Source organism: Pseudocercospora fijiensis (genome assembly GCF_000340215.1).
Source record: "Pseudocercospora fijiensis CIRAD86 unplaced genomic scaffold MYCFIscaffold_9, whole genome shotgun sequence".
NCBI lineage: Eukaryota > Fungi > Ascomycota > Dothideomycetes > Mycosphaerellales > Mycosphaerellaceae > Pseudocercospora > Pseudocercospora fijiensis.
This window is the reverse complement of record NW_006921540.1, coordinates 3,420,636-3,448,276: the sequence shown is the minus strand read 5'-3', so window position 1 is coordinate 3,448,276 and position 27,641 is coordinate 3,420,636. Positions and strand designations below refer to the sequence as shown.

At 51.3% G+C, this 27,641-nt stretch overlaps 10 protein-coding genes across 10 annotated transcripts; 5 read left to right on the top strand and 5 right to left on the bottom strand.

Moving 5' to 3' along the window:
- Nucleotides 1-1,032: 1,032 nt before the first annotated feature.
- On the top strand, nt 1,033-7,049 carry MYCFIDRAFT_88881 (uncharacterized protein; the record flags this gene model as incomplete). The annotated part of the gene is made up of 5 exons (XM_007932916.1): nt 1,033-1,320; nt 1,836-2,019; nt 2,312-5,329; nt 5,560-6,834; nt 6,889-7,049. 4 exons carry the CDS (start codon nt 1,033-1,035, stop codon nt 5,853-5,855), a joined length of 3,786 nt encoding a protein of 1,261 aa, XP_007931107.1. The 3' UTR covers nt 5,856-6,834; nt 6,889-7,049.
- MYCFIDRAFT_212483 (uncharacterized protein) lies at nt 5,764-7,400 on the top strand. Its single transcript, XM_007932915.1, has 3 exons — nt 5,764-6,834; nt 6,889-6,961; nt 7,022-7,400. The coding sequence occupies exons 1-3, from the start codon at nt 5,967-5,969 to the stop codon at nt 7,092-7,094; spliced, it is 1,014 nt and encodes a 337-aa protein (XP_007931106.1). The 5' UTR covers nt 5,764-5,966; the 3' UTR covers nt 7,095-7,400.
- A 149-nt stretch (nt 7,401-7,549) lies between these two features.
- On the bottom strand, nt 7,550-8,014 carry MYCFIDRAFT_168150 (uncharacterized protein; the record flags this gene model as incomplete). Its single annotated transcript, XM_007932914.1, has 1 exon — nt 7,550-8,014. A coding segment is annotated over exon 1 (414 nt), but the record flags the coding sequence as incomplete, so codon positions are not given.
- A 394-nt stretch (nt 8,015-8,408) lies between these two features.
- Nucleotides 8,409-9,021, top strand: MYCFIDRAFT_178933 (uncharacterized protein; the record flags this gene model as incomplete). Its single annotated transcript, XM_007932913.1, has 8 exons — nt 8,409-8,421; nt 8,470-8,497; nt 8,533-8,546; nt 8,582-8,623; nt 8,664-8,674; nt 8,716-8,842; nt 8,896-8,909; nt 8,953-9,021. The coding sequence occupies 8 exons, from the start codon at nt 8,409-8,411 to the stop codon at nt 9,019-9,021; spliced, it is 318 nt and encodes a 105-aa protein (XP_007931104.1).
- Nucleotides 9,022-9,043: 22 nt separating this feature from the next.
- On the bottom strand, nt 9,044-11,516 carry MYCFIDRAFT_178932 (uncharacterized protein; the record flags this gene model as incomplete). The annotated part of the gene is made up of 16 exons (XM_007932912.1): nt 9,044-9,099; nt 9,137-9,200; nt 9,240-9,542; nt 9,566-9,665; nt 9,713-9,949; nt 9,991-10,139; nt 10,163-10,458; nt 10,490-10,617; nt 10,651-10,739; nt 10,799-10,966; nt 11,000-11,056; nt 11,082-11,159; nt 11,196-11,234; nt 11,265-11,350; nt 11,379-11,460; nt 11,496-11,516. The coding sequence occupies 16 exons, from the start codon at nt 11,514-11,516 to the stop codon at nt 9,044-9,046; spliced, it is 1,953 nt and encodes a 650-aa protein (XP_007931103.1).
- Nucleotides 11,517-11,869: 353 nt separating this feature from the next.
- Nucleotides 11,870-13,528, top strand: MYCFIDRAFT_43637 (uncharacterized protein; the record flags this gene model as incomplete). Its single annotated transcript, XM_007932358.1, has 2 exons — nt 11,870-13,009; nt 13,055-13,528. 2 exons carry the CDS (start codon nt 11,870-11,872, stop codon nt 13,526-13,528), a joined length of 1,614 nt encoding a protein of 537 aa, XP_007930549.1.
- A 1,023-nt stretch (nt 13,529-14,551) lies between these two features.
- MYCFIDRAFT_43729 (uncharacterized protein) lies at nt 14,552-16,639 on the bottom strand (the record flags this gene model as incomplete). Its single annotated transcript, XM_007932371.1, has 1 exon — nt 14,552-16,639. The coding sequence occupies one exon, from the start codon at nt 16,637-16,639 to the stop codon at nt 14,552-14,554; it is 2,088 nt and encodes a 695-aa protein (XP_007930562.1).
- Nucleotides 16,640-19,713: 3,074 nt separating this feature from the next.
- On the top strand, nt 19,714-22,986 carry MYCFIDRAFT_199945 (histidine kinase; the record flags this gene model as incomplete). The annotated part of the gene is made up of 6 exons (XM_007932911.1): nt 19,714-19,722; nt 19,969-21,284; nt 21,405-21,608; nt 21,678-21,699; nt 21,839-22,103; nt 22,736-22,986. 6 exons carry the CDS (start codon nt 19,714-19,716, stop codon nt 22,984-22,986), a joined length of 2,067 nt encoding a protein of 688 aa, XP_007931102.1.
- Nucleotides 22,987-23,655: 669 nt separating this feature from the next.
- On the bottom strand, nt 23,656-25,503 carry MYCFIDRAFT_190975 (uncharacterized protein; the record flags this gene model as incomplete). The annotated part of the gene is made up of 6 exons (XM_007932910.1): nt 23,656-24,037; nt 24,095-24,366; nt 24,418-24,662; nt 24,719-24,870; nt 24,928-25,119; nt 25,172-25,503. The coding sequence occupies 6 exons, from the start codon at nt 25,501-25,503 to the stop codon at nt 23,656-23,658; spliced, it is 1,575 nt and encodes a 524-aa protein (XP_007931101.1).
- A 695-nt stretch (nt 25,504-26,198) lies between these two features.
- MYCFIDRAFT_83814 (uncharacterized protein) lies at nt 26,199-26,855 on the bottom strand (the record flags this gene model as incomplete). Its single annotated transcript, XM_007932909.1, has 1 exon — nt 26,199-26,855. One exon carries the CDS (start codon nt 26,853-26,855, stop codon nt 26,199-26,201), a length of 657 nt encoding a protein of 218 aa, XP_007931100.1.
- Between the last annotated feature and the right edge of the window lie 786 nt (nt 26,856-27,641).

The following is a 27,641-nucleotide window of genomic DNA, read 5'->3' as shown; positions in this document are numbered from 1 at the left end:
ATATATATCTTAGCCTAAGGCTTTAATAGGCAGTAAGCTTATAGTGTCTAATAAGGATATATAATATGTGTATGTCTTTAACAACGTCGTCTATACGCTTAAAATTTACTATACTCGATATAGTAGCTATATAAAAAGTTAAAGGATAACTAATAGGATATAGTAATTCTAGTAATTCCCGGTTTAGGATATATAGTATAAGCACTTTGCGATTATCCCGTAGCGCTAAGCTTTCTAACTACGGGTTATGCGTTTAAAGCTCGTATAAAGGGTTATTATTTTCTATCTCTACTTAGACTAGTAACAAAGGGTATTCGTATATATAATATAGAATTACGTGTTCCGTAGTAGACTTTTCTAAACCCGTAAGTAAACTTTCTAACCCCTCTACTAATTAAATAAACTCCCGTATAGACTATATAATACCCTTTAAGAATAGCGATTCCTATATTCCGCGCTCTAATTAGTAGAAAAATTTGCTTAGCCCTATATAGTTTTTATTTAAGCCCGCTGCGGAGTAGTCTATATACGGGACGCGGACCGCTATATTCCGCAAAGGCAAATTGTCTAATAATAAAACGCTAGTAAGAATATGTAAGGTAGGAATCGCTAATATTCTCGTCTGGTCTCGAGATAGATTATTTTAGGGGTTGGGTGGCCGCGTGAAAGGAGATAGTGTGTGGCTCATCACTGTAACGAGCGGGTCCAGGAGGAGCATAGCATAGCGCGACCTGGTTCAGAGCGTAAGTGATGTCTCAGCAGTTCGATGTGTGCGGCTGATGCGGGTGGTGAATGCCAAACGACAAGCCAAGCCAAGCCACCCTTGCAGTCCTCTCGTTCGGCGAGCCACAGCCGTACAGCTATTCTGAACGAAAGTGCCTCACGGCCTCGTCAGCGCCACGGCTGCAACTCTGGCGGCCAAACGGCGGCCTAAAAGGCGAGGGAGGTAGCCTGCCTTGGACAATGGGAAGTGTCTGCATTTCTCACCACTCAACGACAGCTTCGTGGCTTTCCGTCTTTCCTATGTTCACAATGCCTCTGCACCGTCGCAACAGCGACACAACGTCCATTAGCGAGGCGATCCATACCGAGTCCTGCAACATGTCCTGTGCCGCGAGAGGAGAAGAAGCACAATACGACATATATCCGAAGGGGAGCTTGTCTGGGGCAGAACAAGAAGAGGTGGAGAGAATGCTCCGAGCACAGTCTCAAGAAGTGTCTGAGAAGCGACACCCGATCTCCGGCATCCTCTCGTGGACGACTCGCCTGAGGAGAGACTCGGCCAATGTCCTGCGAAAGAGTCCAGAGTTCAACAGACACGTAGGCTTGGCAAGATAACAGTCATGAGGAGCCTTGCTGATCAGACTAGGTGAGCTCGTACCATGTCGCATGTGATTGTGGGCCCAAGCGGTAGCGACTGAAGATGCGCTACTTCCACTTCAGCGTGATGTGCTTCCTGAATGGATTCCTGGAGAGACACGCTCACAGGACAGCTGGCGGCGCCGGATTTGGTAGAGCAGCCAGAGCTATGGTGGAGCATCATGTCAGGAGCGTTCTTAGCGGCAGTCTACCTGCAATACATGTATTGATATTGGTTTCGTGCGATTCTCGAAGAACAGAAATTAGTAAGCAGCATCCAAGAAGAATCGTGCCTGGTTGATCTGACATCGTCCCCCGTCCGCCGCAATCTCCGCCCATGCCAAGCCCCAAGTCCTTCTGCACGTCACCTTCGCCGCAGCTTCGACAACGCAACAACGAACACGCCACACGCTCTGCCAGCCCATCGCGCCCGACTGACCCAGGAGAATCTGGCTCAGTCCATACGAGATCTCCAGCAACCCACCGCACGTTTTATGCAACCAGAGCCTCACGCGTTCTTCGAAACCACGCGCACAGAAAACACCGCCCAGCACACCCAGCAAGCCTCTTCCCAGCATGGAGTTCGGCAACACAACAGCGCAGTCAATCTGCTGCCACCAGACAATGTTGGCGCAGAGACGGCAAGCGCAGCTGAGCAACGTGAGCTCGATGCAGCTCTCGCGGAATCTCTGCACGAGACGAGCGGTGACCATGCCAGCCAGGCACGGAGATTGAGCTCGAGACACACGCCTTCGCCGCCTGCGCGAAATCGCGTGGAAGAATACGAAAGAAGCATACATACACCTCCCGTCAAACATAGAGAGGGACCAGCATTTGAAGTCATTAAGAAGCAGCGGGTTCCAGGAGATGAGCGTTCTCCTATTCAAGAATTGCCAAATGGCCAGTATCGTCGTGCTGTGTGCTGTTGACATTGTATACTGACACCTTACAGAGCTCTTGACCCATGCTTTGGCGCGCTTGGCTCCCGCAGACTTATTCTCGGTCTCGCTCGTTTCGAAGCGCTTTCACGACCTGGTTACTGGCCCGCACGCATGGCGAACCGCATTTGCACACTTCTTTCCTGGCCCGCACTCGATTGATGCACATCTGCGTGACGATGATAGCGAAGCACAGGTCATCATCCGCTCGGAACGCCGTGCTTTCACGCGTCTGACGGCTCTGGCTTCCTGGCGCAGCGAATACATCATGCGAACAAGGCTTCTGCGATCTCTATCCCGCGGCAAGCCTGTCCAGGCTATAGCAGCATCCCATTCATCTCGCGGAAGCACCGTTGCACCCATTATAATGTACAATTCACAGCAATTCACCACCATCAACCATCTTCATGGAAATTTTGCGACAGGTCCGGGAAACCGCACTCCACGTTTCATACACGGTGCCGATCATTCAGGAACTTGCACCACCAGCGACCCAACAGCTGTCAAGGTGGATAGCTGGGGACTTTCTGATCCTCAATTTTTCCTGCAATTCACTGATCGCTTCCCCGGCGATGCGCAGTATGGTCTTGGTCCTGGTGAAGTGGTTGGCGTTCCCAACACCATGGACGTCAGTCTGCCGTTTGGTATGGTTGTAGGTGAAGGTTCTCCGGGAGGCATGACATATTATCGTTCGACGGAAGAAATGCGAGGCCGGTTTCTTGCCTTCTCATCAGCCATGTCAGTGCCCGACCTTGGTATTCCACGGATCGCCTCGAGCCTTGAAGCTATCACTTCTGTCTGGATCGCAAAATCCTCTGCCGTTCCTACGCTCTCTGACGGTATCATTGGCATTCTTGCCGGCTCTTCTTTAGGATTGATTACCGCCTACAGCCTCGGATCCACGAGCGGCAACAGCAACAAGAACCGCGATCAACGTTTCGGACGTGGAGAGTTGACTGCTCGATGGGTGTTGAGCCCTGGCGTACCTATCATCGGCATTACCGTCGACAACGAGTACAATCCTGCACGTCACGCGCAGAATCGTATCTGGGCTGTGGCGCTGAACGCCCTGGGCGAAGTATTCTACCTCACGAAATTTCCGAAGCGGCCGCACGTCGAAAGAGGCACACGGCTTGACGACGAGTCGCTCGAGCGGACAGCATGGCTCACCGGTCGCACTGTGTACTGGAATTCCGTCGAGCCAAGCCGACGAGTGGCCAAGTTCGATCCGTATGCTGATGCCAGCGTCGACGGCAGCTATTCGCCACGCACGTCTTGGAATGGATTGTGCCTTAGCAAGCTGCAAATAGAAGCGGAAACCCGCGAGATCGAAGCATTCGCGGCGCGGAAGCCACATGAATTCCAACGCCTCTGCATGGGCTGGGACATGCGTCGCAGGCTTGAAGTCGACTTTGCTGGCGATGATGGAAACCATGCAGGTGAGAATGTGGTCGTCTTCGAGTGCGGTCAAAGTGAGGACACGAATGCGAGCGTCAAGCGGTTCAGCCGGTGCAGATTCCAGGAGTTCGTCTCGCGCGACGTGACTTCCACGCCACCTTTGACTAGTGCCAGCACAGAGGCTTCGGGCTCGCCGTCAGTCTTTGGTGGTGCGCCATCTCCCACTCTTTCACCGTCACAGACCTTTCCGTTCGATCGTCTCGAGGATTCTCTCGGTCACGACGACTTCGCCGGCTCAGTTACACCACGGCCAATGACTGAGGAATGGCGGACATCATCATTCTCCCTACATGGCCTCAAACACGTGCAAATTCTGGCTACTGCCATCGATTTATCGACCTTTGCTACTCAGACCACGTCGGAGGATCCTCTGCTTGGCTTCTCGGGCAAGTCCACAGCTTCGTCTCCATCCCTGACTCCAATGTCTGCTACCGAGGTTGTTGCCACTTCTGCAGACGTTCCTGGCCAGCGGGCTCGACTTTTTGCTGCTGGCACAAAACTTGGCACGGTACTGGTTTGGGATGTACGCGCACCTGTCTCGCGCTCTGTTGACGCTGTGAACACTATCGAGCCAGTGCGCATCATCCATACCGATTCTCCTGAGATCTCGAGTCTCGCTTTGTCGGCACTCTACCTAGTCCATGGTGGTAATGATGGTCTTGTGCAGGCTTGGGATCCCCTTGCTTCTAACACACAGCCAATTCGCACATTGAACTCGCGCTTCTCATCGCGTGCTCGTCAACGACTCCGGCAAGCACAGGCATCTCCTCAAGGCGTGGGTATCAACATGTTCGCTGCTGGAGCGATATGTCTAGACCCAGACCCGACTGTGCTGCGAGGCATGGTCTCGCTTGGAGCACAGCTCCGCTACTGGTCTTATAGCTCAACCGCTGCCGATCAATATAGGTCAAGCAAGCGCCGACTGCGTCGGTTCGAACGCGGCAGTAACAATGGCGGCGAACGTTTTTCTGGCGCAGTACGCAGCAATTTGAAAGGCTACATCGAGAGTGAACAGTACGAGCTAGCACGAGAGAAGGAACAGCGCAAGAAAGACAATCAGCGACTTGCAGGTCGTTTCGGCACAGATTTGATGGACGGCAGCGAGGAGGAGATGATTGCGTACGCTGCAATGCTCAGTCAAGAGAGTTATGAGCAAGATACCAAGCGGCGATCATCTGACAACAGCACTGCTAATAGCACGGCTGCTAGCAGCACTGATCACAGCATGTGGTCCACAGTTGAGCCGACGCCAGCACAAAGCCCGTCACCGCACATGTCGTCCCCCAAGACCGACGAGGAGCTTGACGCAGACATTGCAGAAGCGATTCGGCAGAGTCTGGGCACTTCACCTGGCGCTGGCTACGACATTCCGATTCGGCATGCGAAGCCTAAGGGCAGGAAGCCTGGCTCGACCAAGGCGTCTCCGAAGCCGTCACCCCAGCTGGCAGGATCGAGTCATGCGGCTGAGATGAACGATCTGGACTTTGCTATCCAATTGAGTCTGGCTGAGGAGCAGAGTAGGGCTGCGGATACTGACGCATTTCCTAGTCTGCCCGGGGGACATGGCGGGAAAGGTAAGGGGAGGCGGCACTAGATGTCGCAATATGGATGATTAGCAGGCTTGAGATGGCATGGCATTGTTTACTTCACTTCTACGTACCCAATTGATAATGCATGTGAGGCTTGCGATATGCAGTTTTCGAGGCTCTTCGCACAATTCCAGCTTTCCACCGTATCTGCACTTCCACGGAAGTGTCATCCGAACTTGTGAGAATCCTTTCACAAGCCTGTGTATCATCCGTAGGAGGATTAGATCGTGTCCAAACATTGGATATGTGTTGTGGAAGTGAGGCACGCGACCTCCGTCCCTCGCGGATGTTCGCGCCAAGGCTCACGCAAATGCGGCTCCGCCCGATGACGACGTTTCGAGCTTCGAAGGAGAGAAAGAACACAACAAAACCCTCCGACACGCCTGCATCGCCACCACACGCCTCCAATCCCGCGAAACATCCACTGCAAAATCACAGTTCACTTCTGCCTGACCTCGAAAGCTATCGCTCAACATCTAACACCGCACTGATCGCGCCGGACGACGGCTGACTTGGTCTCCACCACGAAACAGAGCTAATCTCCTGGCCTCAAAGCCACCGCCCGACCATAGCGCCAGCGTGACCGCATTGCCATCATAAGACCCCCGAGCTCGCCGACATCATGGAGGCTGCCGCATTGAGGCAGCAGCCCACGATGGACACCAACATGGAGGATGCAGGCAAAGTCGAGCACAGCCTAGGCGCCCCTGTCGACCCACCGTCAATACCGTGTCTCGATGGCTGGATTGAGTCTCTCATGCAATGCAAACAGCTCGCCGAGGACGACGTACGGAGACTGTGCGAAAAGGCGCGCGAAGTGCTGCAAGACGAAAGCAATGTCCAGCCTGTGAAATGTCCTGTCACCGTCTGTGGTGACATTCACGGCCAGTTCCACGACCTCATGGAGCTGTTCAAGATTGGAGGGCCCAACCCAGACACAAACTACCTGTTCATGGGCGATTACGTCGATCGTGGATACTTCTCCGTCGAGACCGTGACTCTCCTCGTCGCGCTCAAGATCCGCTACCCACAACGCATCACCATCCTGCGCGGCAACCACGAGAGTCGACAAATTACGCAAGTGTACGGCTTCTACGACGAGTGTCTGCGCAAGTACGGCAACGCAAATGTGTGGAAGTTCTTCACCGACCTTTTCGACTACCTGCCACTCACAGCCTTGATCGACAACCAGATCTTCTGTCTGCACGGAGGTCTGTCCCCCAGCATCGACACGCTCGACAACATCCGCGCTCTCGACCGCATTCAAGAAGTGCCACACGAGGGACCAATGTGCGATCTCTTGTGGTCTGACCCAGACGACAGATGTGGATGGGGAATCAGTCCGAGAGGAGCAGGATACACGTTTGGACAGGACATCAGCGAGGCATTTAATCATAACAACGGCTTGACGCTGGTTGCTAGGGCTCATCAGCTGGTCATGGAGGGCTACAACTGGAGTCAGGATAGGAATGTGGTTACGATATTCTCAGGTGAGACTGCGACGACATTGAGTGTGCTGCACGCGATGCTAATGTATTATCCAGCACCTAATTACTGCTACCGCTGCGGTAACCAAGCAGCTATCATGGAGATTGACGAGCATCTCAAGTACACCTTGTAAGTCTTGCTGACACCGCCTAATTCTAGCGCCCGCTAACGTTTACCTCTTTTCCCCAGCCTTCAATTCGATCCTTGCCCACGCGCCGGAGAACCAATGGTGTCCCGCAGAACACCAGACTACTTCTTGTAATGAGGATACCCCAAAAGTAAGTTGATACAAGAGCGGCGGCGGCGGCAGTGCAGCAGTAGAGAGAACCGTGTTGTCTTGGGATCTCATGGCAGCCACAGCTATGATGGAATGGTAGACATCTTTCTTCCGTTTTAAAACCTCGTGAGATTCTTCTTCTCTTGCAAGGAGGGATGGACCTGGGCCATGAAGAGCATGAATAGAAAAAGAGGACCGGATCAGTGGGCTTTCATGCTTCCTTCCTGTATCATAGCAGCTCCAGTCCGCGTTGCGCGCGGATCAGGGATCAATCGAGACGTCTTTTCCATGCTTCACGTCATCACACATCTCTCTAACACTCCATCACCTCCTCGTCGTCGTGGTCGTCCTCTTCCCCTCTTCGCTCTCCCCATACCCATGAATCTACAATCCCGTCAGCAATCCATCTTCCCTACACGAAAAACGAAAACCGAAAAACCTACACTCTCCGCCAACCCCACCCACTCCTCCAAACCCCTACAATAAACATCTTCCCTCCTATCCGGTACCATCTCATGTCCCCAAACCACAATTTCTTCAAATTTTCCTATCTCTTCCATTTCTCTCATTTCCGCTCCCTCCTCACCTGCCCCGTCTCCCTCTTCTTCGGTTTGCTTGGAAGGTATCGTTGTCCCCGTCGTCGTCACCACCACTCCCGTGTAATTTTTTGGGACGGGGAGGGTTTGAGATAGGAGTTTGCGGCCTCGGAATGCGCTGGTCGAGTTGGGGGTCCAGTGCCGGGGAGATATTGGTATGGGGCCGTTGTGGTTTATGCGGGCGGGGAGGAGGTTGGGGGTTAGGGATGTTGAGGGGGAGGTGGAAGAGGGGAGGGCGAGGATTGGGGCTGCTGGCATTATTGGTTTTTTTGGTGGGAGGGTTTGGTGGGAGGTTTTAGTGGGAGGGTTTGAGGGTGTGTGGTATGTGTGTGGTGAGGTCGTACTGTGCTGTGCTGTCGCGTGGGAGACGCGTCGATGGGATTTGATTTGATGTGTTTCGTCAATGTTTCATTGAACGGGACGTCAAATTGTCTTGGCCGGATGCAGATCTCTAATTAGAAGATTACCTAGTACCTAGTCGTAGTCTAGTAGAGCTATGTAACTTCACCTCGTCTATCTGGTCTTTTTCTCCTCCACCGTGATAGGCTATAGATAGCCATTAAAGGGACTCACGGATTCACAAATGTGCATTACAAGTCTGCCAACTATCGCGGATTACACCGATCTTTCCGACCCTCGCCGTACTCTACCGCGAAGGCCATATAGTAATGCGAGTACAACCTTGCGATCCGCGACTAGGAACATGGGCTCCAAAGGTTATTCGACTTCAAATTATTAGAATGCGCTGTGGATTGCCGTGCAAGCAATCCAAGGATCACAAAGCGGACGCTCGTGGGTTACTGTAGTTGGTTGATATACGGACGTAGCATAACTCACGAGCGTGCTCCCCCTAGTCACCTAACCTTCGCGAATAAGTGTTCATGATGGATGTCTTCACGGTCCAGACAGCGGTCACGAGTGGCGATTTGAACTCTTCCTGGACGACCGATTTAGTGAGCCAGTCAATTTGTGACACGAGGTCTCGAGCGGTACTGTTGTTTTTGTTTTAGCCCGACAATCCAAGGTTTCGTCAGTCACTCCACACCCGCGAGCTAGGCCAGATATCCCTTGATGAGGCGCTAGCCACCGGGACCTACGCTCAAGGAATTGAACCTTCATACCACGCCACTCACCCATGTCTACCCACAGGGCGGCACTCGTAGCTTGCGAAGTGAACAAGGTCGTCTGAGCCAGGTGCGCTTTGGTGGAGAATCTTAGATAACTACGTCTCGAAGTGCCGTCGACAGCTACCAACAGGCGGCCTCTATGTGTGCCTTGCCGATGGCACCTTCATCTGTAACGCGAAGGTAGTGTGATACGGCCACTGAATGTGCAGAGCTACGGGCTATGCCCATAGATGGTCAAAGTGTGGGTCAGCGTCTTTTCATGTTCTGCTTTGTCGTTTGGTCATCTGCGTTTCATGCACGAGACTTGGTCGTTTGCACTGATTTTCGCCTACCCATTGATCGTCGTCTCTCAGATCCCTGTCGACATCCTCAGAGCGAGATCATGCAGCAAGCTTGCAAAGGAACACGCTGAGCTCTTCCAGAAGTCCCGCCGATGAGCTCGCAGAGAAGGAAAGAGGTGCTCCTGGACCAGACTCCATATCAAATATTACAATGTCTTCCTGGGTGACACGAAGCTGTCCACTTCTGGCAACGCCAACACCAGCTTTGACGACAAGAATATCTGGCCTTCTGCCGACAGCAAATTCGTCATCGTCTTCCAGCTTACAAAGCCGGGAATCAATCGCATGGACACTCTCGTCGAGTCCAGCCTCCCAGAACAGCTTCTGCCCAAACTTCATGTCAATGACTGCGGTAAGCCCGGGAACAACCTTGACCTGGTCATCGCGTTCACCAGTCCCATGAAGATCGCAGCTGCAAAGAAGCCATGCGTAATCGCCCATGCGAGCAAACGATCGACCGTGTCTTCAAGGTTGACGAGGTTCTCTGACGAGCTCGAGCGATATGCAGCCCACATGCCTCGCTCTTGCTAGCACGACACGCGGTGGATGGTGCTGGCCAGGTGCATGTCACACCGATTCGATCAGATCGAGTGGTGTTGCGCAGCATTACGCCATGGCGCTGATGCTGGTGAATGCAGTGGGCCTTCTGGCTTCCAGATGCCGGGAAAGTGGGTCGGTATAACAGGTAAACGTAGCTCTGCAGCTGTGAATCCAAAGTGGCGTTGTGACTTTGCACTTGAGAACAATTGCTGAGAGATCTGTTCAGGTATGTTGGCCTCTACAGCTTGGTTAGTAGCCTCATCTTCCGATACGCCACTTGATCACCATGAACGCCACCAGACGATGTCCGATGACGAGCCCTAGTAAGATGCCACAAGCAGTTGCCAGAAATTTCTTGACGCCGTAGAGAGTCGGTACATCCTTGCCAGACAGTGCGGTGCAGCTTGTCAGATCGATTGTTTCTGCCTGGCAATCAAATACCGCATCACGCATGCTGAAACCTGCACTTCCCACTTGGCTGGGCTGATATGGTCAAGGGGATCGATCCATGCCGGAAGATTAATCGATAATGTCCCACGTAGAGACATGCTAAGGCAGAGCAAAGCGGCCATGATAGCAATGGCTAGTCCGTCATGGTTGATAAAGCTCAATAATATGGGACCGACGCTTTCTACGCAAGAGACAACGCTGAGCGTCGTATGCGCTGTCGAAAAGAAGAACTCTGGGGTGCGTGGCAGTCCAGTGATCAGAAGCCATGCCGAGTAAAGTAATAAGCAGACAGTGACTTGAATGATGATCCCAATGTGATTTTGTACTGCGCTGAAGAAACTTCTGTGCTGCTTGCGCCATCGAAGCTTGGCAGAAGAGTCTCAATCTGCTTTTGGATTGATCAGTATCCTGCCCGATATGCGTAAAGAATAACGCTAGTAGAATGGCCAGGCTCCTCATCTGCATCACTCTTTTAATTAAAACTCACAGCGAGCGGCGGTAGTTTAGCATAGTTCGCCAAAGCATGACTGGCTCAGGGGCAAGAGGAGGATTGAAGTTGGTATGCGACCTGTTTTTCTTTTCTTTTTTTTTTGCTTTGCAGCGAGTAGGTCCATGATGAAGTCCAAATAATTCACGTGCTCCGGCGTAGGATAGCCAATGGTATCACGATACGCCAAGCACTTGACTGTTGATCCAGAACGAAGTACTGATCCACGAGGCATAATGACACAAAGATCGAGCAGCGAACTGACCTCTGACCTTGGCTGATGAACTGACGCTTGATTAGCCTCAATAATTGTATTCTATGGTAAGGGGAAGATATTACCTGTCATGACTATGGCCTTTCCCGCGTCGGCCATCTCTCTGAGGACTCTGACGATGCCCCAGGCCGCCTTGACATCTAGACATTCGCCTCACGCCCTCCTGACTTCCATCGCCCGAGGCAGAAGTGTGCACCAGACAAGAGAACAAGGCATTGTGGAGCACAGAGTATGTCTCAGCATTGTCCGACCAAAGTCAAGCTCATTGCACAAGCAACCAGCCACGTCCCGCAATGGTGTAGCGATCAGCCTATGCTGTATCATGCACGGCGATACTCACCATCATCGACCACCAGAGGTCCAGTAAGAGGTCAGGAGTGGTGCAAGTTGGTACAGCAGAGTGATGTTGATGAACTTGAACGACGCCTTGTTGTCGTTGCCGAATTGGGCCCACAAAGGCTGCTTTGACCAATCGGATCATTCGAAGAAACTCTGAGATCTTGGCAGTGAAGTGTATCCACCCCTGCTCGTACCGACTTGCACAACCTCTTCTTCCTCCTCCTCCTCCAACCCCTGCGTAAAGAATGCACATACAACGTACAAGTCACTCCTTCATGATACGTCGTGGCTCAGGCTGCTCATGTCCCAGGATGCATGATGGACGATTCTCGCGCCCCGAGTGAATGGAAAACCCTCGAGCTGCACGTCTCATTGACCCTTCCTGTACTTCGACGCCCGCAAACATGTTTGCAGTATCGTACAATCCTTTTCGGTGATTCCCGGCGTGTAAAAGCCATCGTCACACCGGCGCCTCCTCAGCGGGGATTAACGTCGATGATGGCAGTGTGCGCCCGTAAGTTATTCAGTGCTTTGCTGCTGATAAGTACAATAGAGCCCCAGTCTGATTCAAACCACGTTGACACTCCTTTGCCTACGACCTTGACGATGGCATTTCAATTGCCTCGTGATGAAGCACACCAACGAGCCGTTGCACATGTGGCGGCAAAAGTCCGCACGTTCTACGACAACAAAACTGCCTTCCGAATCTATCATGGCTCTACAAATAGCACCAGGAAGTCTTCCCGAAATCATGATAATATCATTGACATCAGTCCTCTGAATCGGGTTCTTGGCGTCGAAGTCTCCAGAGACTCCAAAATTGCATTCGTTGGGCCAAATGTGCCAATGGACAAACTGGTCGCGGAAACACTCAAAATGGGCCTGATACCTCCTGTGGTGATGGAGTTTCCGGGTATCACAGCAGGAGGTGGTTTCGCTGGAACAAGTGGGGAAAGCAGCTCTTTTCGACACGGATTATTTGATCGAACGGTGGTCGCCATTGAAATCGTGTTGGGCAACGGCGATGTTGTAATCGCATCACCCGATGATCCATCGACCGTGGAGCTGTTTCATGCTGCTGCTGCATCTTTCGGAACAATGGGTGTGGTCACACTTCTAGCACTGGAGCTTATCGATGCCAAACCATTTGTCGAGCTCATATATGAACGGATAACTGGGGTCGATGACGCTGTCGTACGAATTAAGGAGCTTTCCGAAGGAGATACATTGGACTACCTTGACGGGATTCTGTTCGCCCGAGATCGTGGTGTACTGTGTTGCGGCAAGCTGGTTGATATTGTTCCCTCGCATTGCAAGCTACGCACTTTCTCCAGACCTTGGGACGACTGGTTCTACATCAATGCAGAACGACTTCTTGAGCAGCAAGAGCAGTGCGTCTGGACCGAATATGTGCCTATCCAGGACTATCTGTTTCGATACGAACGAGGTGCATTCTGGATCAGCAAGTACACATACAAGTACTTCGCTGTGCCCCTGAATCGCTTCACCAGATGGCTTCTAGACACTTATACGCATACTCGAATCATGTACAGTGCACTACATCACAGTGGTCTCTCGTCCACGTATGTCATCCAAGATGTCTCCGTGCCTCTTGACAGCGCTTCGAAGCTTGTGTCTTATCTTGACGAAAACTTCAGAAACTACCCTCTCTGGCTATGTCCCATAAGACTTCGCGGCAAATCAGCAAACTCGGCATATGGTCTTCTGGCAGACCCTCCCTCGCCAGTGTCTGGCACAGCCCATGCTCAAGACGTTCCCCCGTCACAAAAGCCAGAAATGATGCTGAACTTTGGTGTATGGGGTCCAGGGCCACCAAAATACGAAGATGCCGTCGCTTGGAATCGGGCGTTCGAGGCTGAGATCCATACTCTTGGTGGTCAGAAATGGCTCTATGCCCAAACATACTATACAGAGCAGGAATTCTGGAACAGCTATGGCGATCGAAAGCGGTACGATATGACCAGACAGAAGTATCATGCAACTTCCTTGCCGAGCATTTACGAGAAAGTGAAGGCTTGCGAATCCAGTGCTGCAAGCAATGTCCGTGATCGAAGCTTGTGGAACCAGTTGGTTGAAATGCTTTGGAGTGTATGGCCACTGGCTGGATTATACGGATGGCTGATGTGTATCATCGGTTCAGAGTACTTGCTGCCTCGGAGGCCGCCCTTCGTGAGTACTCTGCAGCCAGCACAATCGAAGGGAGAGATTGGAAGTCGCACGGAGAAGAATATTACTATAGACTAGATGTAATGAGAGACGGGCCTCCTCCTCTGTAGGTTTGTCTGAACCCACACGCGCAGGAAGACTAAGCCCTCATGGAACCATACCAGGACCGCAATTTGGCGTCACGTGGAACGTAATTTCTACCACATCGAATATAGCGCGGTATCTATCTTCGAGAGACGTGAAGAAAGTTAAGCGGCACGGTCGGTGTTTCTATAGCAGATATACATAGGCACATGCATACCGTTCTCGAATCCAGCAGCAGAGCACTCCCAACTTTCTCCTCCAACATGCCTCGCACAAAAGATAGTCATATCGACCAGAAAAGCGTCGTGAAAGCCAGGCCGGAAACGTTCCAAGCAGTCTCAACCTGGAAAATTCTTACGGTGTGATCATCCCAGGTACCGGGTATCTTTCTCGAGACGAAAAGACCTTAGAGACCTGCACTTAGAATGCCGAGATGGAATCGATAACCGGACTTGGACCGGATCCATTCAATTGCTATAATTAGAACTATCGTTTAACTAATACCGAAGCCATAAGGTTCAGCTAATTGAAACAGTGTCTACGCTGAGATAGGACCTCACGGAACCCTGGCAACGACCAATGGCAATGCAAAACATAGTTCTACCGGGCCATAAGGAAAGCCAGCACTCCGTGAACTCTATCCAACTACCACGCGGCACATGTCTTTACCGTTGTTGGTGGCGAATTGCCTTATCCTCGTGGGCCATCAAGGAAATCTGTTCAGCCTTGGTGGAACTGTAACCACCCCAGTGTGCGAGATCAACTTGATCAGGCGGTTGTTTCTAAGGAAGATGAAGATGAGATTGAAGGTAATTTTGGCAGCTATGGGAGTCATAGCGGTGAGGAGATCGATTTCACTACTGCATTGCATTGGTACGCACTATTTACTGTCGAGGTATAAAATTGAAGCGACGTATAGAAACAATAAGTTATTAGCCGCAAAAACAAAAATCTTTCCACAGACTTCGCGACTTCAACAAAATCATATTCATGCTGAGACAAATCACACAAAACGCATCACCCAAAAAGCGTCTCCAAGTGCATCTCCATCATCACATCGATCCAGTGCACAGGATATTCCGGATCGGCAGCCATATCCGCCAGCATATCTGCACGCGTCCAGACTTCCTGCACCAACTTAGCCAAACGCTTAAAAGGGGCCAACCCAATCTGTCGCGAAGTATGCAAAATCTGCTGTCGAGAGTTTTCGCGCCATGAATCTACGTTCGAGCGCGAGCGTCTCATGCGTGTCAGGTCGCCTTTCGAGGGAGCTTGGTATGCTTGCAAGGCGGAACCGGCGCTGATGAGAGGAATGCAGAGGACTGTGTAGACGCCGGAGGATCGAGGCATGTCGGATATGATTGTGATGATGCTGGTTGCGAGGTCGAAGGCTAGGTCATCCGCGTCGCTTTGGACCTTCATAGGGTTCATCGTGATGTTGTCGGGGTCGGGTTGCTGTGCGAGCAATGGGAAGGCGCGGTAAAGTTCCAGCAAGGCTGTGAAGCGATACACATTCGTGACTTCGCAGAGATGGCTGATTGGGGTATTGGGATCGCCGGTGTCTTCGATGGAAGCCATGGGAGGAAGCTCGTATTCTGTGATTTTGTCGTGGAGATCGCTGGCATCTTGGATCAGCTCCAGATCAAGATTGTCCTTTGCTTCGGCGCCGCGTCTGATCAGGGCGAGCTTCTCTAGCACTCGTTTCTGGCGCAATAAAACCCCGACTTGCGCTGTCAAGATGAACATGGGCGTGGAGACTCCAGTCCAGGAATGCGGATAGACGATCTGCCCTTCGGCCAAGGTACAAAAAGGCAGGAGATAGTGAATCGCTCCCACGGGTTGGTCGCAAATGAAGGAGGCGAGACACTCCCAGTACGCCATGGAGCCCACTATGAAGTTCTGTTCCCTGGTCAGGACTTTCACGCGGCCATTGTGATCGCAAATCTGTTGCTCCTGGCACCATGCTCTGAAAAGAAGGCGAGCACCACGGAGGTGTGACATGCCATTTGCAGACGGATCATGCCAAGCCGATGTCATTCCCAACATGATGGTGCCGAGTAGAGTTTGATAAGTCGTCGCTCCTCCATTGACGCTATCGAATGGGAGAAGACCGCTCATTTGGAGTTGTAGGCTCTCCATAGCTTCCGTCTGATATGAGATTGCCGTCAACGCCATCTCCTTGTCATAGTTTGCCATATGCGCAGCAGCCATGCCCATCATACAATTGAAAACATATGGCGAGCTGTGAAGGGCGTCTGGAATATCTGTGCGATAAGGATTCTGGGTAGAGTCGAAGCAGCTCATCACTCTGCAGACGGTTTCGAAGTAGTGTGGAAAGAGTCTGTCGACTGCTCGATCTTCACTGCTTGGCACAAAATCGTTCCACAAGGAGAGATATTGCTGCAAGCCAGGCGAAGAGACCAAAGCGCTCTCGAATGACGGAGATCGAAACGCTTCCTCGTCGTCGTCGTCGTAGTCTGAGTCCTGCATAACGTCTTGATCGTCAGCCAGTTGACGGTCCCCTTGCCTACTGGTGGCATGTGCTTGGCTTGGCTCACACAGCTGAGATTCGGGCATGTCATGTTGAATTGGTGAATGCAAAGCAATTGAATGCTGGTCATAGCCGCTGCTACAATTTAAGAGTGCATCCTCTGCCCCAGCGTCTTGTGGGTTGGTATCGGCACGACTAGAGCTGGATGACGGTCGTCGCTCGACCCATGGAGTCTTGACAAGAGCTTCATCATCCGACAGTGTGCTTGGGCCCAGATAACACTCATGTGCGTTGCGAGCGCCTGGACTCTCTTCGTCGGACAGTGAGCCCAGGGTGGCCCGCCGACTGCCTATTGCTTGAATTACTTCCTGGAATTGTTGGCGTAACAGCGATGATGTTCGCTCCGCTGCTGCTGCCGACTTGGTCCTCGGCCTAGGAGTCTTGAACTTCTCGTACTTGGTCGACCATTTGAGCTCACGCGTATATCCCGGACATTCGACCTTTCGATGAGCGCAGTTCCAGCATGAGGGGAGGTGTTCATCGCACTTCATCCGCTTTCGTTTACATTCGCCACAACCATTCCGGCTCTTGGAAATCTTCGCTCTGCTAGTCATCGGCTCGCTCATGTTGCCTGAGTTGTTATTGCATGTTCGACGGTGTGTATCAGTCTTAAGACCGACACGTAAGGAGTATAAATGCCGTACTGCTATCTCCTCCTCGGGCGCTCGATGTAACTATCTTCCTTGTACCCGCATGTGTCTCTAAACAACCCTCTCTCGGCTTATCCACGGCGGAGCCTGATCCTCGAAGCCGATGTTATTGTTATGAAGGTCTTGTTACAGAGTCTGTACATAGGAGGGCTATCGCCTTGGGCGTCAAGCGTAAAGGCGAGGCTGCAATTGGCTTAGACCCTTGCTGGCTGAAAGAGGGGGAAAATTGATAGCCTTCCGATGGGGTCAGACGGTGTATGGTGGTCGTGTTGCTAAGAGGCCATTTGCTTGCTAGGGAAAAGTGGGTCTATCTGTAGGTGAAGGTTCGAAGAAGCTGCTGATTGGAGGCAGCCTAGTGCGCACCTTCCACAATCTACTATCACTTTTTCACTTTCTTTTCGATTTAGGCTGGCGGCTGGGAAAAGTCTTCATCGAAGAGCCTAAGGACAGATGTTGCTTGCAGCGCGGCTATCCTATCCTTATGCACCTACAGAAAAGCTTGAATAGCATAACAACTACGCATTTCTTGTTGGAATCGCACCTAGGAACGAATGCGATGAATATATTTACTCATATATTTGAAGGCGTATTGTGCAGCTATGCGAATAGGTCGCGTCTAGATTGCCTCTGTTACGATACTACTGCTGCCGTTTACTGCTAACGAAACATACGATAAGGACCGCTAGAACTAGCCGCTCTCCGACCTAGGTATAAAAGTATGTCAACTAAGACAAGGGTATAGATCGTGCGACTACGGCGGCTAGGCTTGCAACGGCGCTTGCCTACTTCTATACCATCTATGGTTGTTTCTAGCCTAAATATAGATCCAACATAAAGCCTTGTTATCGCATGGTATAGGCCTGCAAATGAGGAGTTGTCTGCTAAGCAGAACGAGGGCATAAACTAGGCCTTATCTGCACTTCTCCACCCTTCAAGTCTTTACTATACGACTGCACGATGCTACAGTATCCTCCTAAAGGGGAAGGGGAGGGCTAGCTAGCTAGCTGCAGAGTTAGATATGCTATAGATTGCTTGGCACGCAATCTAAGCATTGCGAAGCGGTCGCTCGTAGGATAGAATAATGCCTAGATGCCTAGAGATAGAGTTATATAATAAAACATTTGAAATCCGACTAATTGTAGAGCGCTAAGAAATCGACGTCGCTAGTCTATACACCGTCTTTTTATGTAAGATTCGTAGATAAACAACAATAGGGGTTATTTAGGCTAGCCGTAGATCTAATAGTCCGATCTTGAAGTTGCGTATTATGCCTACCTAGAGATGTCTATCTATGAGCTACAAATCCAATCAAGCCTACAGACTTGCATGTTTACTCTAGTATACTCGAGGAGCCGCTATAGATCAGTTCCAGGTATATGGAAGAATAGCCTAAGGTATCTAGAGCTAGGCTACTCTGCGGCTATTTGAGGCCCCGTGCCAGGCGACGCCATATGTTGGTCCGTCTACGGTTCACTGTCGTCTATTGAGTATATTTTGTATTTGCTCGAGAATCTATATAGCCTCCTATCTCTACGCCTGCTTGCCTTCGACTTGCGTTCAGCTGGGAAGGGGCTGAAACGGAGAGAGCCTACAGATCGTCTTGTGCATATGCGAAGCCGAGACAAGACTGGATGGTAATCCATGCCCGTTGCCTCCGAGATTCTTTCGCAAGCAAGGGACGGACCTGTATACGAACCGCAGAAAATTTGCCTCGATTAAGTAAACGGAAGGAAGGTCTAGAAAGCGCTTCCCGTAGGCACAAGACGCTCCGTAGAGCAAGGATCAGAAAACTTGCCTCGATCAAGTAAACGGGAGAGAAGCGCTAGAAAGCCGCTTCCTGTACTGTATGCAGAAGTCTGCAGAGCAAGGATGGGAACCACCAGCATTACTGTAGCATCCATAGGGCGATCCGACCCGCTATCCAGGTTTGAGCATCTTACAGTAGCTTCCGAGTACTCACTCCGACTCTGCATTACGTGCTGGAAGAAGCTCTCGCCCCTGTGATGACTGTAATGATCAGGCTATACTTCTCTATAAATAGTTATTAGCCATTTGATATACGATCTCGAGGAAGCTTACCCTCGCAAGTACTACGCTGCAACTGTAGCCATTAGCTTCTGCCTGCTCTATAGCAAGGAGTCCACGCGAGTCATTGGTGTCGGGCCTTGCCCCGTGGCTTATCAGAGAGGTCGGCGTCCTCAACGGCATATCTAGGCAACATGTAAGCAAGGAGATCCATAGGATGGAGCGCTGAAGTGTTCTTAGGCAAGCGCTGGTGGACTATCTTACCCTAACGGTCTGTTGATATCCCAAGCTTTCTCAAATAACAGCTAAAGTACTGCTGTATTCTTGATCAAAGTAGCTTTCTTCACCTCGTAGTGCGAGGTGTCGATGTCCTCGAACAACAGATATGCTACTATATCCTAATGCTGATGTTCCATTGCCAACAAAAGAGCACGCCCAGTACGGATACTGCTCTGGCGTTGTGCGAGGCGGCGGAGCACCGCAAGTGCTTCTATTACGAGAGGGAGGTTCCCTTCTTGTGAGGCATCTTCGATACTCTGAACAAGTGATGATGCGTTCGGAGGGAATTCGTAGGTGTGGGTTACAGTTGCGTCGAAGTCGAAAGCATCCAATGAAATGATGGCGGTGAACACGATGCCAATGCCGCATCAAGGTCCAGGTCCAGGTCCAGATCCAGTAGAAGCATTGCGTGCAAGAAAGACGGAAGGATGAAGGTGAAGGTGGAGCTAGAGGGTGGAAGTTACTGTAGCTCCCTCTTTTGTGGTATTCAAAAGTCCATGCTGTTGGGGTCCTCATCCTGAGCTGATAAATCGATTGTGGGATGCAAAGCAACGTCTGGATGAGCGCTGTCCGACGATGAAATTCTTTCTGCAGGTCTCTCGGGCGGGTATCCGATATAAATCGTCGTCGCCCGTTCCTAGTTATCGAAGAGTGACGAAGAGTGGGACCTAGGGATGAGTGAGGTATAGATTCTGCCACGACAGTGATAGAATACAGACTACCCAGGATCCGAAGCAATATCCAATCAATACACGCGCTCATCTAAGATCTTCGTTAGCGACCCGCAAATAGTCCAGCCCGGCTGCGAGGGGCTGCAGGCTGGCTTGGGTAATAAAGGAGGCAAGGAGGCAAGGAGGATGCAAGTCTCAAAGAAACGATGGCCGACGATGTGCAAGGGGCTGGGTTTCCTCCTGCAATTCGTTCCATAGCGGAGTTCCTGGCACTCGACGACAGACCTGCTGCCATCTTCCCTCCCACTCCTACCCTCCACCATCCAGGGCGATCTTCAACATGGGCTTCCGATAGCCTACAAGAACCCAGCATTTGACCAGACTACTACTTCCGACCTTGCCGACCTGAGCGAAGCCTTGCGAGCCACTGTTCCAAGTCAACGAGGACAGTGGCATGGAGTATGGCTGGACGGGAAGAGATGGCAGCTACGGGTGTCGGGCGAATACTGCACAGCGATTGCACAAGGCCAAGGAAACAAGACTTGGGCGGAGGGTGGAGATTCCGTAGCTAGTGGGCATACCGACAAGTCACCTTTCGACTGGATAGGCGAAGAACCCGCCAACGTCTCTCCATGGATCAAATTCGTTCGAGACTTCGACTGGGCACTTACCCCAGTCGGACCAATGCAACAATGGCCGCCGCTCTTGAAGATGTATGTTTTGAGTATCATGGCCAATCCCAACCCCAGACTCATAGTCTGGGGGAAGGAGATGACATTCATCTACAATGAGCCTTGCGTTCCACTATGGGGCGCAAAGCATCCAGATGCGCTTGGCAAGAGTGTGAAGGGAATCTTCGCGGAAGCGTGGGACAACATTGGATGTGTCATCGAGAACGCCTATGCTGGTATCACGACACGCATCGACGAGTTCGAGTTACCGATCCAGTGTCAAGGCTTTCTCGAGGAGTTATACTGGAATTTCACGTTGCTGCCAGTGTATGAGGAGCTTGGTAAAGTCGTTGGGACGTACGATGAGCTCACCGAGTCTACGACAGCAGTGGTGTCCGAGCGTCGAAGAGGCGAGATCAACGACGTGAGCAAATCGCTGCGTTCTGCCCCGACGCTTCCGGATCTCTGGCCTGCTGTGCTTGGTAGCATTCGATCTGCAGAGGTGCCATTCGCACTGGTATATGCCGTGGTAGACGACGTTCCCGAGAAGTCTAAGCCTTCCGAGAGCAATTCCTCCGGGTCATCTTCCACAGTGCATCCAAAGAAGTGCCTACTCTATGGTTCTGTCGGCATCTCGGATGACTATCAGGACAAAGTTGACCCCTTTCCGCTAAATGAACAGAACGACTACAATGATAGCATCGTGCAAGCCTGCCTCAAGGCTTGGAAGACGAAGCGCAACGTGGCGCTCTCGTCCCAGGATGACACCTTGCCTGCGTCGCTCATATCCGCAGTGGCCACGTCAAGGTTTGGCACCCCTGTTAGAATGGGCATTGCCAGCCCGATCAACTCCATATCTGGGACCGATGTGCTTGCCTATGGTGTATGGGATGAGTCCGCTGTGTTCGTTCACCCCTGAGTACGAGCTCTTCTGCAATGTTGTTTGAGAAGAATGCCGCTCTGATACTTGTCCCTGCCCGAGGAGCAACAACGAGCTCAGAAACTCGCCGACGACATCAACAGCGCTCTAGCCCAGCAGCTCCGCATGACGACGTTGAAAGCCGAGAAAAGCGAGGCCAAGTTGGCAAGGCTGGCAGGAGCGGCACCTACTGGAATGTTTATGTTCGATGTCTCTGGACGAGCCCTCTACGTGAATGACACCTACTTGGAAATGCTTGGCATGACCCGAGAGGAGCACGCGCAAAAGCCAGATGTTGTAGATAAGCGGTAAACCGATAGAATTGCTTGCTATTTGAACAAAGGACTCACTAGCTACTTATATACCCGAGCGCCAAGAATCACAAGCTATTACCAAGCCGTAAGTGAATAATCCCGAAGATTGCTTCTCTTTCTCTTGCTTATAAATCCAACTACCCTCGTACATTCTCGAGTATAAGGGGCATCCATGGCACGAGCAGATACACACCGTCGAATACCGCATGAAAAAGCCGCGGCAGTCGACGGATAAGAAGTCCGGCCAGGAGATATCGGACGAGACGTGGCTCCTGGCAAGCTATCAAAAGCCAACAGGAAAGCACCATAGCATCACGTTCATACCAGCTCGTCATAGCCGTCCAGCGCGGACGCCCCGATCAGAGCTCGAGAATGGCCCAGACATATACTTGCAGATGGCGGTGTATGACACTGGCAAGGGCCTGAATGAGGATGAAATGAAGGTGCTATTTCCAAGGTTTGAACAAGCAGGCCCGAAGATCTCTATATGTGAGTTATCAGCGAGCGACTTTTGGGGCGAATAATGCTAATACATGACAGACAACATGGTGGCAGCGGCCTTGGCCTCTTCATCTCGCGCGAGCTGTGTGAACTTCAAGGCGGCCAGATTGGAGTTGCAAGCACAGAAGGCAAGACAGTATTCACCTTTTTCATCAGAGCCAAAAGATGGACTGAGCAGACTTCGTCCACGTCCCAAAGACCTAGTCCAGTGCGGTTCACCAGTGCTTCGGCCAGCCCAGTCGTGTACAGTCGCCGGGGTAGCTTGCTTCTCGAGCAACCAACCGATCCCCAAATATCGACACACCGCAGACAAAGTGGCTCCATCGTTGAAGACTTCCACCCTCTCAGCCGACGAGTGAGCAAACGGCAGCCAGCAGCAGCGTCACCAGCAGCTTCTCCCAACAACACAGAAAAAATGGAACCAAACGACAGCCTGCAGAAAGACCAGCTCCACGTCCTCATCGTCGAGGACAACACGATCAATCAGAAAGTAATGAGCCAACAACTCCGACGGGCAGGTTGTATCGTCCACGTTGCAAATCATGGCCTAGAGTGCCTTCAGTTTTTGGACCAGTCCCATTTCTGCTCCGCAGACACGCCCCTATCGATCATCCTTTTAGACCTGGAAATGCCGACCATGAATGGTCTTACTTGCATCCGACACATCCGAGAACGACAGAACAACGGGAAGATTGTCAGTCACGTTCCCGTCATCGCCGTCACGGCCAATGCACGTTCGGAGCAGATCTCTACTGCCATTGAAGCAGGCATGGATCGAGTTGTGACCAAACCTTTCCGAATCCCGGAGCTTGTTCCTCAGATGCATGGTCTGGCTGCGGAATTTTCTGCTGTGGAAGCAGATGGCGGTTGAGATTTTCGCATATCACAACTTTGCTCTACGAAGGCCGAGAACTTGCGTACTCCTGGTCCCAAAGCGCCAGGCGTAAAGCGATAACCAGTGGCCATGGTACGCACATGGTTGTTGAAAGTGCCAGCGCATTCGGTCTGTGAGGATGAAACAACTCCATGATCGCCGAAAGCACCTGGGCAAGTCAGCAGACTTCGAATGGGAACTGCACTCCCCGAACCTCATCCCCCCCACCGATGTATTTGCCCAAAAGTTAGGGGAGTGTATTTTTTAGGAGCGTAGGATTAGGGCTAGAATAAGTCTTAGGAAGCGAATTAATATGAGGAGTTGCGTAGAGTATCCTAATAGATAGTAAATAGGTAAAGTATTCTTATTAGTATTTAAGGCTAGCGAATGCGTTTTCTAATACTATTATAGTTGTATCTAAGAAAGAATTTCAGTTAAGCAAAGCTTTTATTAGCCTAAGGGTACTTCCATAGTCGATTAAGACTAAGCCTTGTCTATGCCTCTAGACTTTAATCCTCTAAGAGGACGTAGGAGGTACTTGCTCTATAAAGTTCGAAGTTGACTCGTATATAGAGGCCTCTCTAACTGAACTCTTATAGTCTCACTTCTAGTAAGACGTAAGCTACTTATCCTGCTGCCCACCAACGTAGTAAACCCCTTCCAAACTCACCAAACCACAACCCTCTCCATATCCTCCTCACCCCCCCTCCCAAACGGATCCGTCCTCTCCACTTCCAAAATTCGCTCCCGATCCTTCTCCGTCCGAGGCATAATCCTCGCTTGAAAAGCTGCCGGGTGACTCACGAAACCCGGCTCCGGATCGAAATTCGGATCTTGATCGTCCAAGGGGGGCAGAATCTCGAAAACAGCAAGCGCTCGAGCGATTGTGAGGAAGACGCTGGAATCTGCGAGCAGTTTACCGGGACATATACGTCTTCCGAAACCGAAGATGAAGGTGCGTGGATCCATTTCGGGGGGATCGCCGAGGAAGCGGTTGGGGTTGAAGGTCGTGGGGTCGTGGTAGATGGAGGGGTCGTGGGCGAAGGCCCTGGGGAAGGAAGTAAGTATAGGTTGATGGAAGGGTTGATGCTATTAGAAGGCTTACCAGATATTGGGGACGAGGATGGAACCTTTGGGGATGAAATATCCTTCGAACTCGCAGTCCTCGCTGCTTAGGTGCGGGAGACCTTCGGGCACGATGGTGTGCCATCGAAAGATTTCTTTGATGACTGCTTCGGTGTATGGCAAGTTCTCACGATCAGACAGCTCGGGCAGGCGATCTTGTCCAACGACATGATCGATCTCAGCTTGCGCTTTGTTCCGAAATTCCGGGTACTTGATCATGGTGAGAAAGAAAGTCATGATAGAAGCCACAGTCTGAAGAGTGTCAGCGACGATTTGATCGATCAGTCTTCGAAGTGTGCCTACTGTATCTGCGCCACCGCCATAGAGTCCATTTGCGGCAAATTTGGCGATGTATTCATCTTCGTCACTGAGCTTTCCCTCGCCGCGCTCAAGCAATCTCGATGAGAAAGAAGTCTCATATTTCCCCGCGGCCATCTGGTATTTCACAAACGCCCAAGGTCGGCCGGAAAATTCGTTTTGTGTCCTGCTGATTTCCTTCGCGATGCGCTTGAAGCCAGTACCTGGTAGCCAATCGGGAAGATGTCTCACTGCAGAGTCCAGCATCAGAAATGCTCGAATGCATTCATTATACAGAGACACTTACGTGCTGGAAAATAGTCAACGAGCCATGCACCTGGCTGCCCAGCGACTGAGGTTTGCTCCAAAGCCTTCTCGACGATGAAGATGATTGGATCACTTCCTTCACTGTTGGTCTCGTAGCCGTAGACTGTTTTCAGCATAATGCCAGCCGCCTCACTGCAGTTTCGATGACTTTCAGCAGACTGTGTATAATCAACTGCCTCGGTTTCTTACCTCTTAATGTATTTAAGAAACTGATCGGGCTTGCGCAGAACGCGTAGGAGAAAGCGTCGAGTCTCGATGTCTTGAACAGGATTGAAGTCTGCCAGCGCGGTCTGCGTGCCCAGCAGCGCGTGTATTTGCTTGCGCATAGCTCGCAGTCGGCGATCGTACGGGATAAAACCAATGTTTTTACCCCAGCCACACCTAATTATCGTCAGCTTGAGAGGAATGATGCACATGTGAGCATGGTACATGCATTTGGGTCAAGAAAAATGGCCGTGGTCGGTCTGAGGCAATCACAGCTCGTTTTGATAGGAACTCCTCTGCCAGATTGTAGTCATGCAGTAGAATGACTGTCGTTCCAAGAGCGGTAAGAGATGTGATGGGACCGTACAGGTCTCTCTGCTTGGTGTAGTGTACCCAATTGCGACCGCCCTTAGGCGGCATATCAAGCATATTTTCAATGAGTGGCAAGCGTCTGGGGCCAGGAGGCAACTTGATGCTGACTCTGCGAACATGGTGGATTGTCAGCAGTATGAGTGCTGTGACGAAGCTCAGCCATGCTGCAAATACCGGGTGTGCGATCATGGTGAACTAGGCTTCAGCGTTTGGAATTGTGCGACTTCCAGAAATTTTTACAGAGAAGACTCTAGGGTTCAATCGTGTCATATAAGGCTTCTCTTATGGACATGCAGGGTGGAGGAGTTACGGAATCAGGAAGTGGTCAGCGTAGCACAAGAGCTCAGCTTTGGCTGACAGCCAGAAGATGATGAGTCGGAATGCATGACGCTTTCGTGGTCTTCTGCAACAATTGCTGGTCAGAGCATGGCGCCAATGCTGTCGTGTATATTGCTGATCTTACATGCTACGCACACTGCGCATTTCTTGCATGAAATATGCAGCTTAATATGGCGAGTGCCGGGTGGACCTTGTCAAGAGCCTTAAGAGCTGGCAACAGCTCCGTCCATGTGGGTCAGTGAGGCTGGAATTCTCTATCGATCATTCAGCTTGTTACCTGCGAATGCACAAAGAGTGGTTCACTGCTGCTACAGCATCCTCGCTTCCGGAGAATATTTTCCTGAGCCTCTTGGCCTGCATCTGCAGCCACACTGCTACGTATTAGACCTGCAAAAAGAAAGATTTGAAAAGGATAGGATAGATTTTGCGAGAAAGGAAAGTGTTCCTGTATTTTCGTCTTCAGCCACTTACACACGGCCGCGATCGCGGGTCTGCCACTGCTTTCTAGGATCAGAAGTCAAAGATCTCGTGAGCGTGTGACTGCTCTAATCATCGAAGAGCTTATGCTTGAGAGTGCGGCCAAGATCATCAGCGAGGTCGCCAGTGATGGTCACGAATGCCTTGAAATTCGTCCTGTCTGGTCCGTCGTCCCGAGCGAAGATGTCTTCCACGGCATCGCTGACTTTCTTGTACACTCTGTCCGCTCTCCCGCGGAAGTCGCGGCGATAGAAGGGGCAGGATGGAGGACATGTGCCATCACAGCTCAGGCCGACACATTTCAGAACTTGGACTTCTTGGCCGCGGAGATGGATTGTGATCATCTCGCCGTCAACCATGACGTAGTCGTCCGAGATCGAGTCACCTTCGGATTGCTCCAAAGGCTTCCCGGAAGGAGCAGAGGAGCTCGGTACGAGACGGCTCGTTTCGAGCGGGAAGTGATCGTGGACCATGGCTGTTGAATTAGCATTCCTGATAGACGTGGCAGGAAAGCCTGTCCCAAGCCAACGAGAAATTGGCGAGCCATCGCCGGCGGACGAGATCAGGCTGTCATGAGAGCGAGGCGGCATGGATTTCAGCTCTGTTCCCATGATGCTTTTGTCTTGTGGTTCGACAACCTGCCAAGAGGATATGTCTTCGGTTATTGACGGCTCGTGGACATCTGCTTCCATCGTGCGAGCGCTGCTCCCGGAGAATGAAAGCATAGTGGCAGTTGTGCTTCTCGAGTCGTTTCGCGGTCGTGAATAGAACTGGCATGCACCTATGTGGTCTCGAGTGCGTCGAGGCGTCTATAAGTAAGATAAATTCGAGCGCTGTGTTTTCACAATGCCTGCAGTGTGAATAGCTCGGAATTAAATCGATCTCTGACTGACTTGAGTCGATATCGTTCCGACATGCTGTGCTTATATAGAATATTCAAGCACAGCTTGCGACAAAGAACCTGCATTGTGCTCGGGCGATAATGCCATTGTGTATATTGTTTTGGAAGCAGAAAGCATTTGTACGTAGGCTTTGTTTGAATAGAGATGCCGAATATTCTCTGCATGACGCGAAGAGCCACTTGCAGCGAGCAGGTGTATCACGGCTTCGTATGCAGATGTACTACGGTCAGAGCAGGATATGATGTGAACAAGTACGTGTCGAATGGTAGTGTGTATGATATATGTCGATGATAATGGTAGAATCAACTTACGACTCTGTGAGGTTGCAAACATTTATTCCGCAGAGAAGACGCGGGAGACATGGGCGTTGATTGCTGCATGTCGTTGACGGTTGTCAGACATAGGCACAAGCTGGCACTTGCGAGACATGCGTGCCTGCGAAAGAAGTATGCATGCTCGATGGGCGAGATTCTTCGTCCGGTGTATGGACGGACATATTCTTCATGGCCGAGCTGCCGAAGTGCAGTATTGCAGGCGGGAGTCATGAGTCCAGATGCAACGCCTGCCTCAAATGCGTGTCATATGTATGGCGTCGATCGATGACGCGCA

Excerpts from the sequence above, each read along its gene's own strand:
- MYCFIDRAFT_212483 (XM_007932915.1), top strand. The coding sequence starts at position 5,967 with ATGGAGGCTGCCGCATTGAGGCAGCAGCCCACGATGGACACCAACATG. Across the intron at positions 6,835-6,888 it reads TGTGGTTACGATATTCTCAG|CACCTAATTACTGCTACCGC; the intron begins GTGAGACTGCGA and ends TGTATTATCCAG. Across the intron at positions 6,962-7,021 it reads GAGCATCTCAAGTACACCTT|CCTTCAATTCGATCCTTGCC; the intron begins GTAAGTCTTGCT and ends TCTTTTCCCCAG.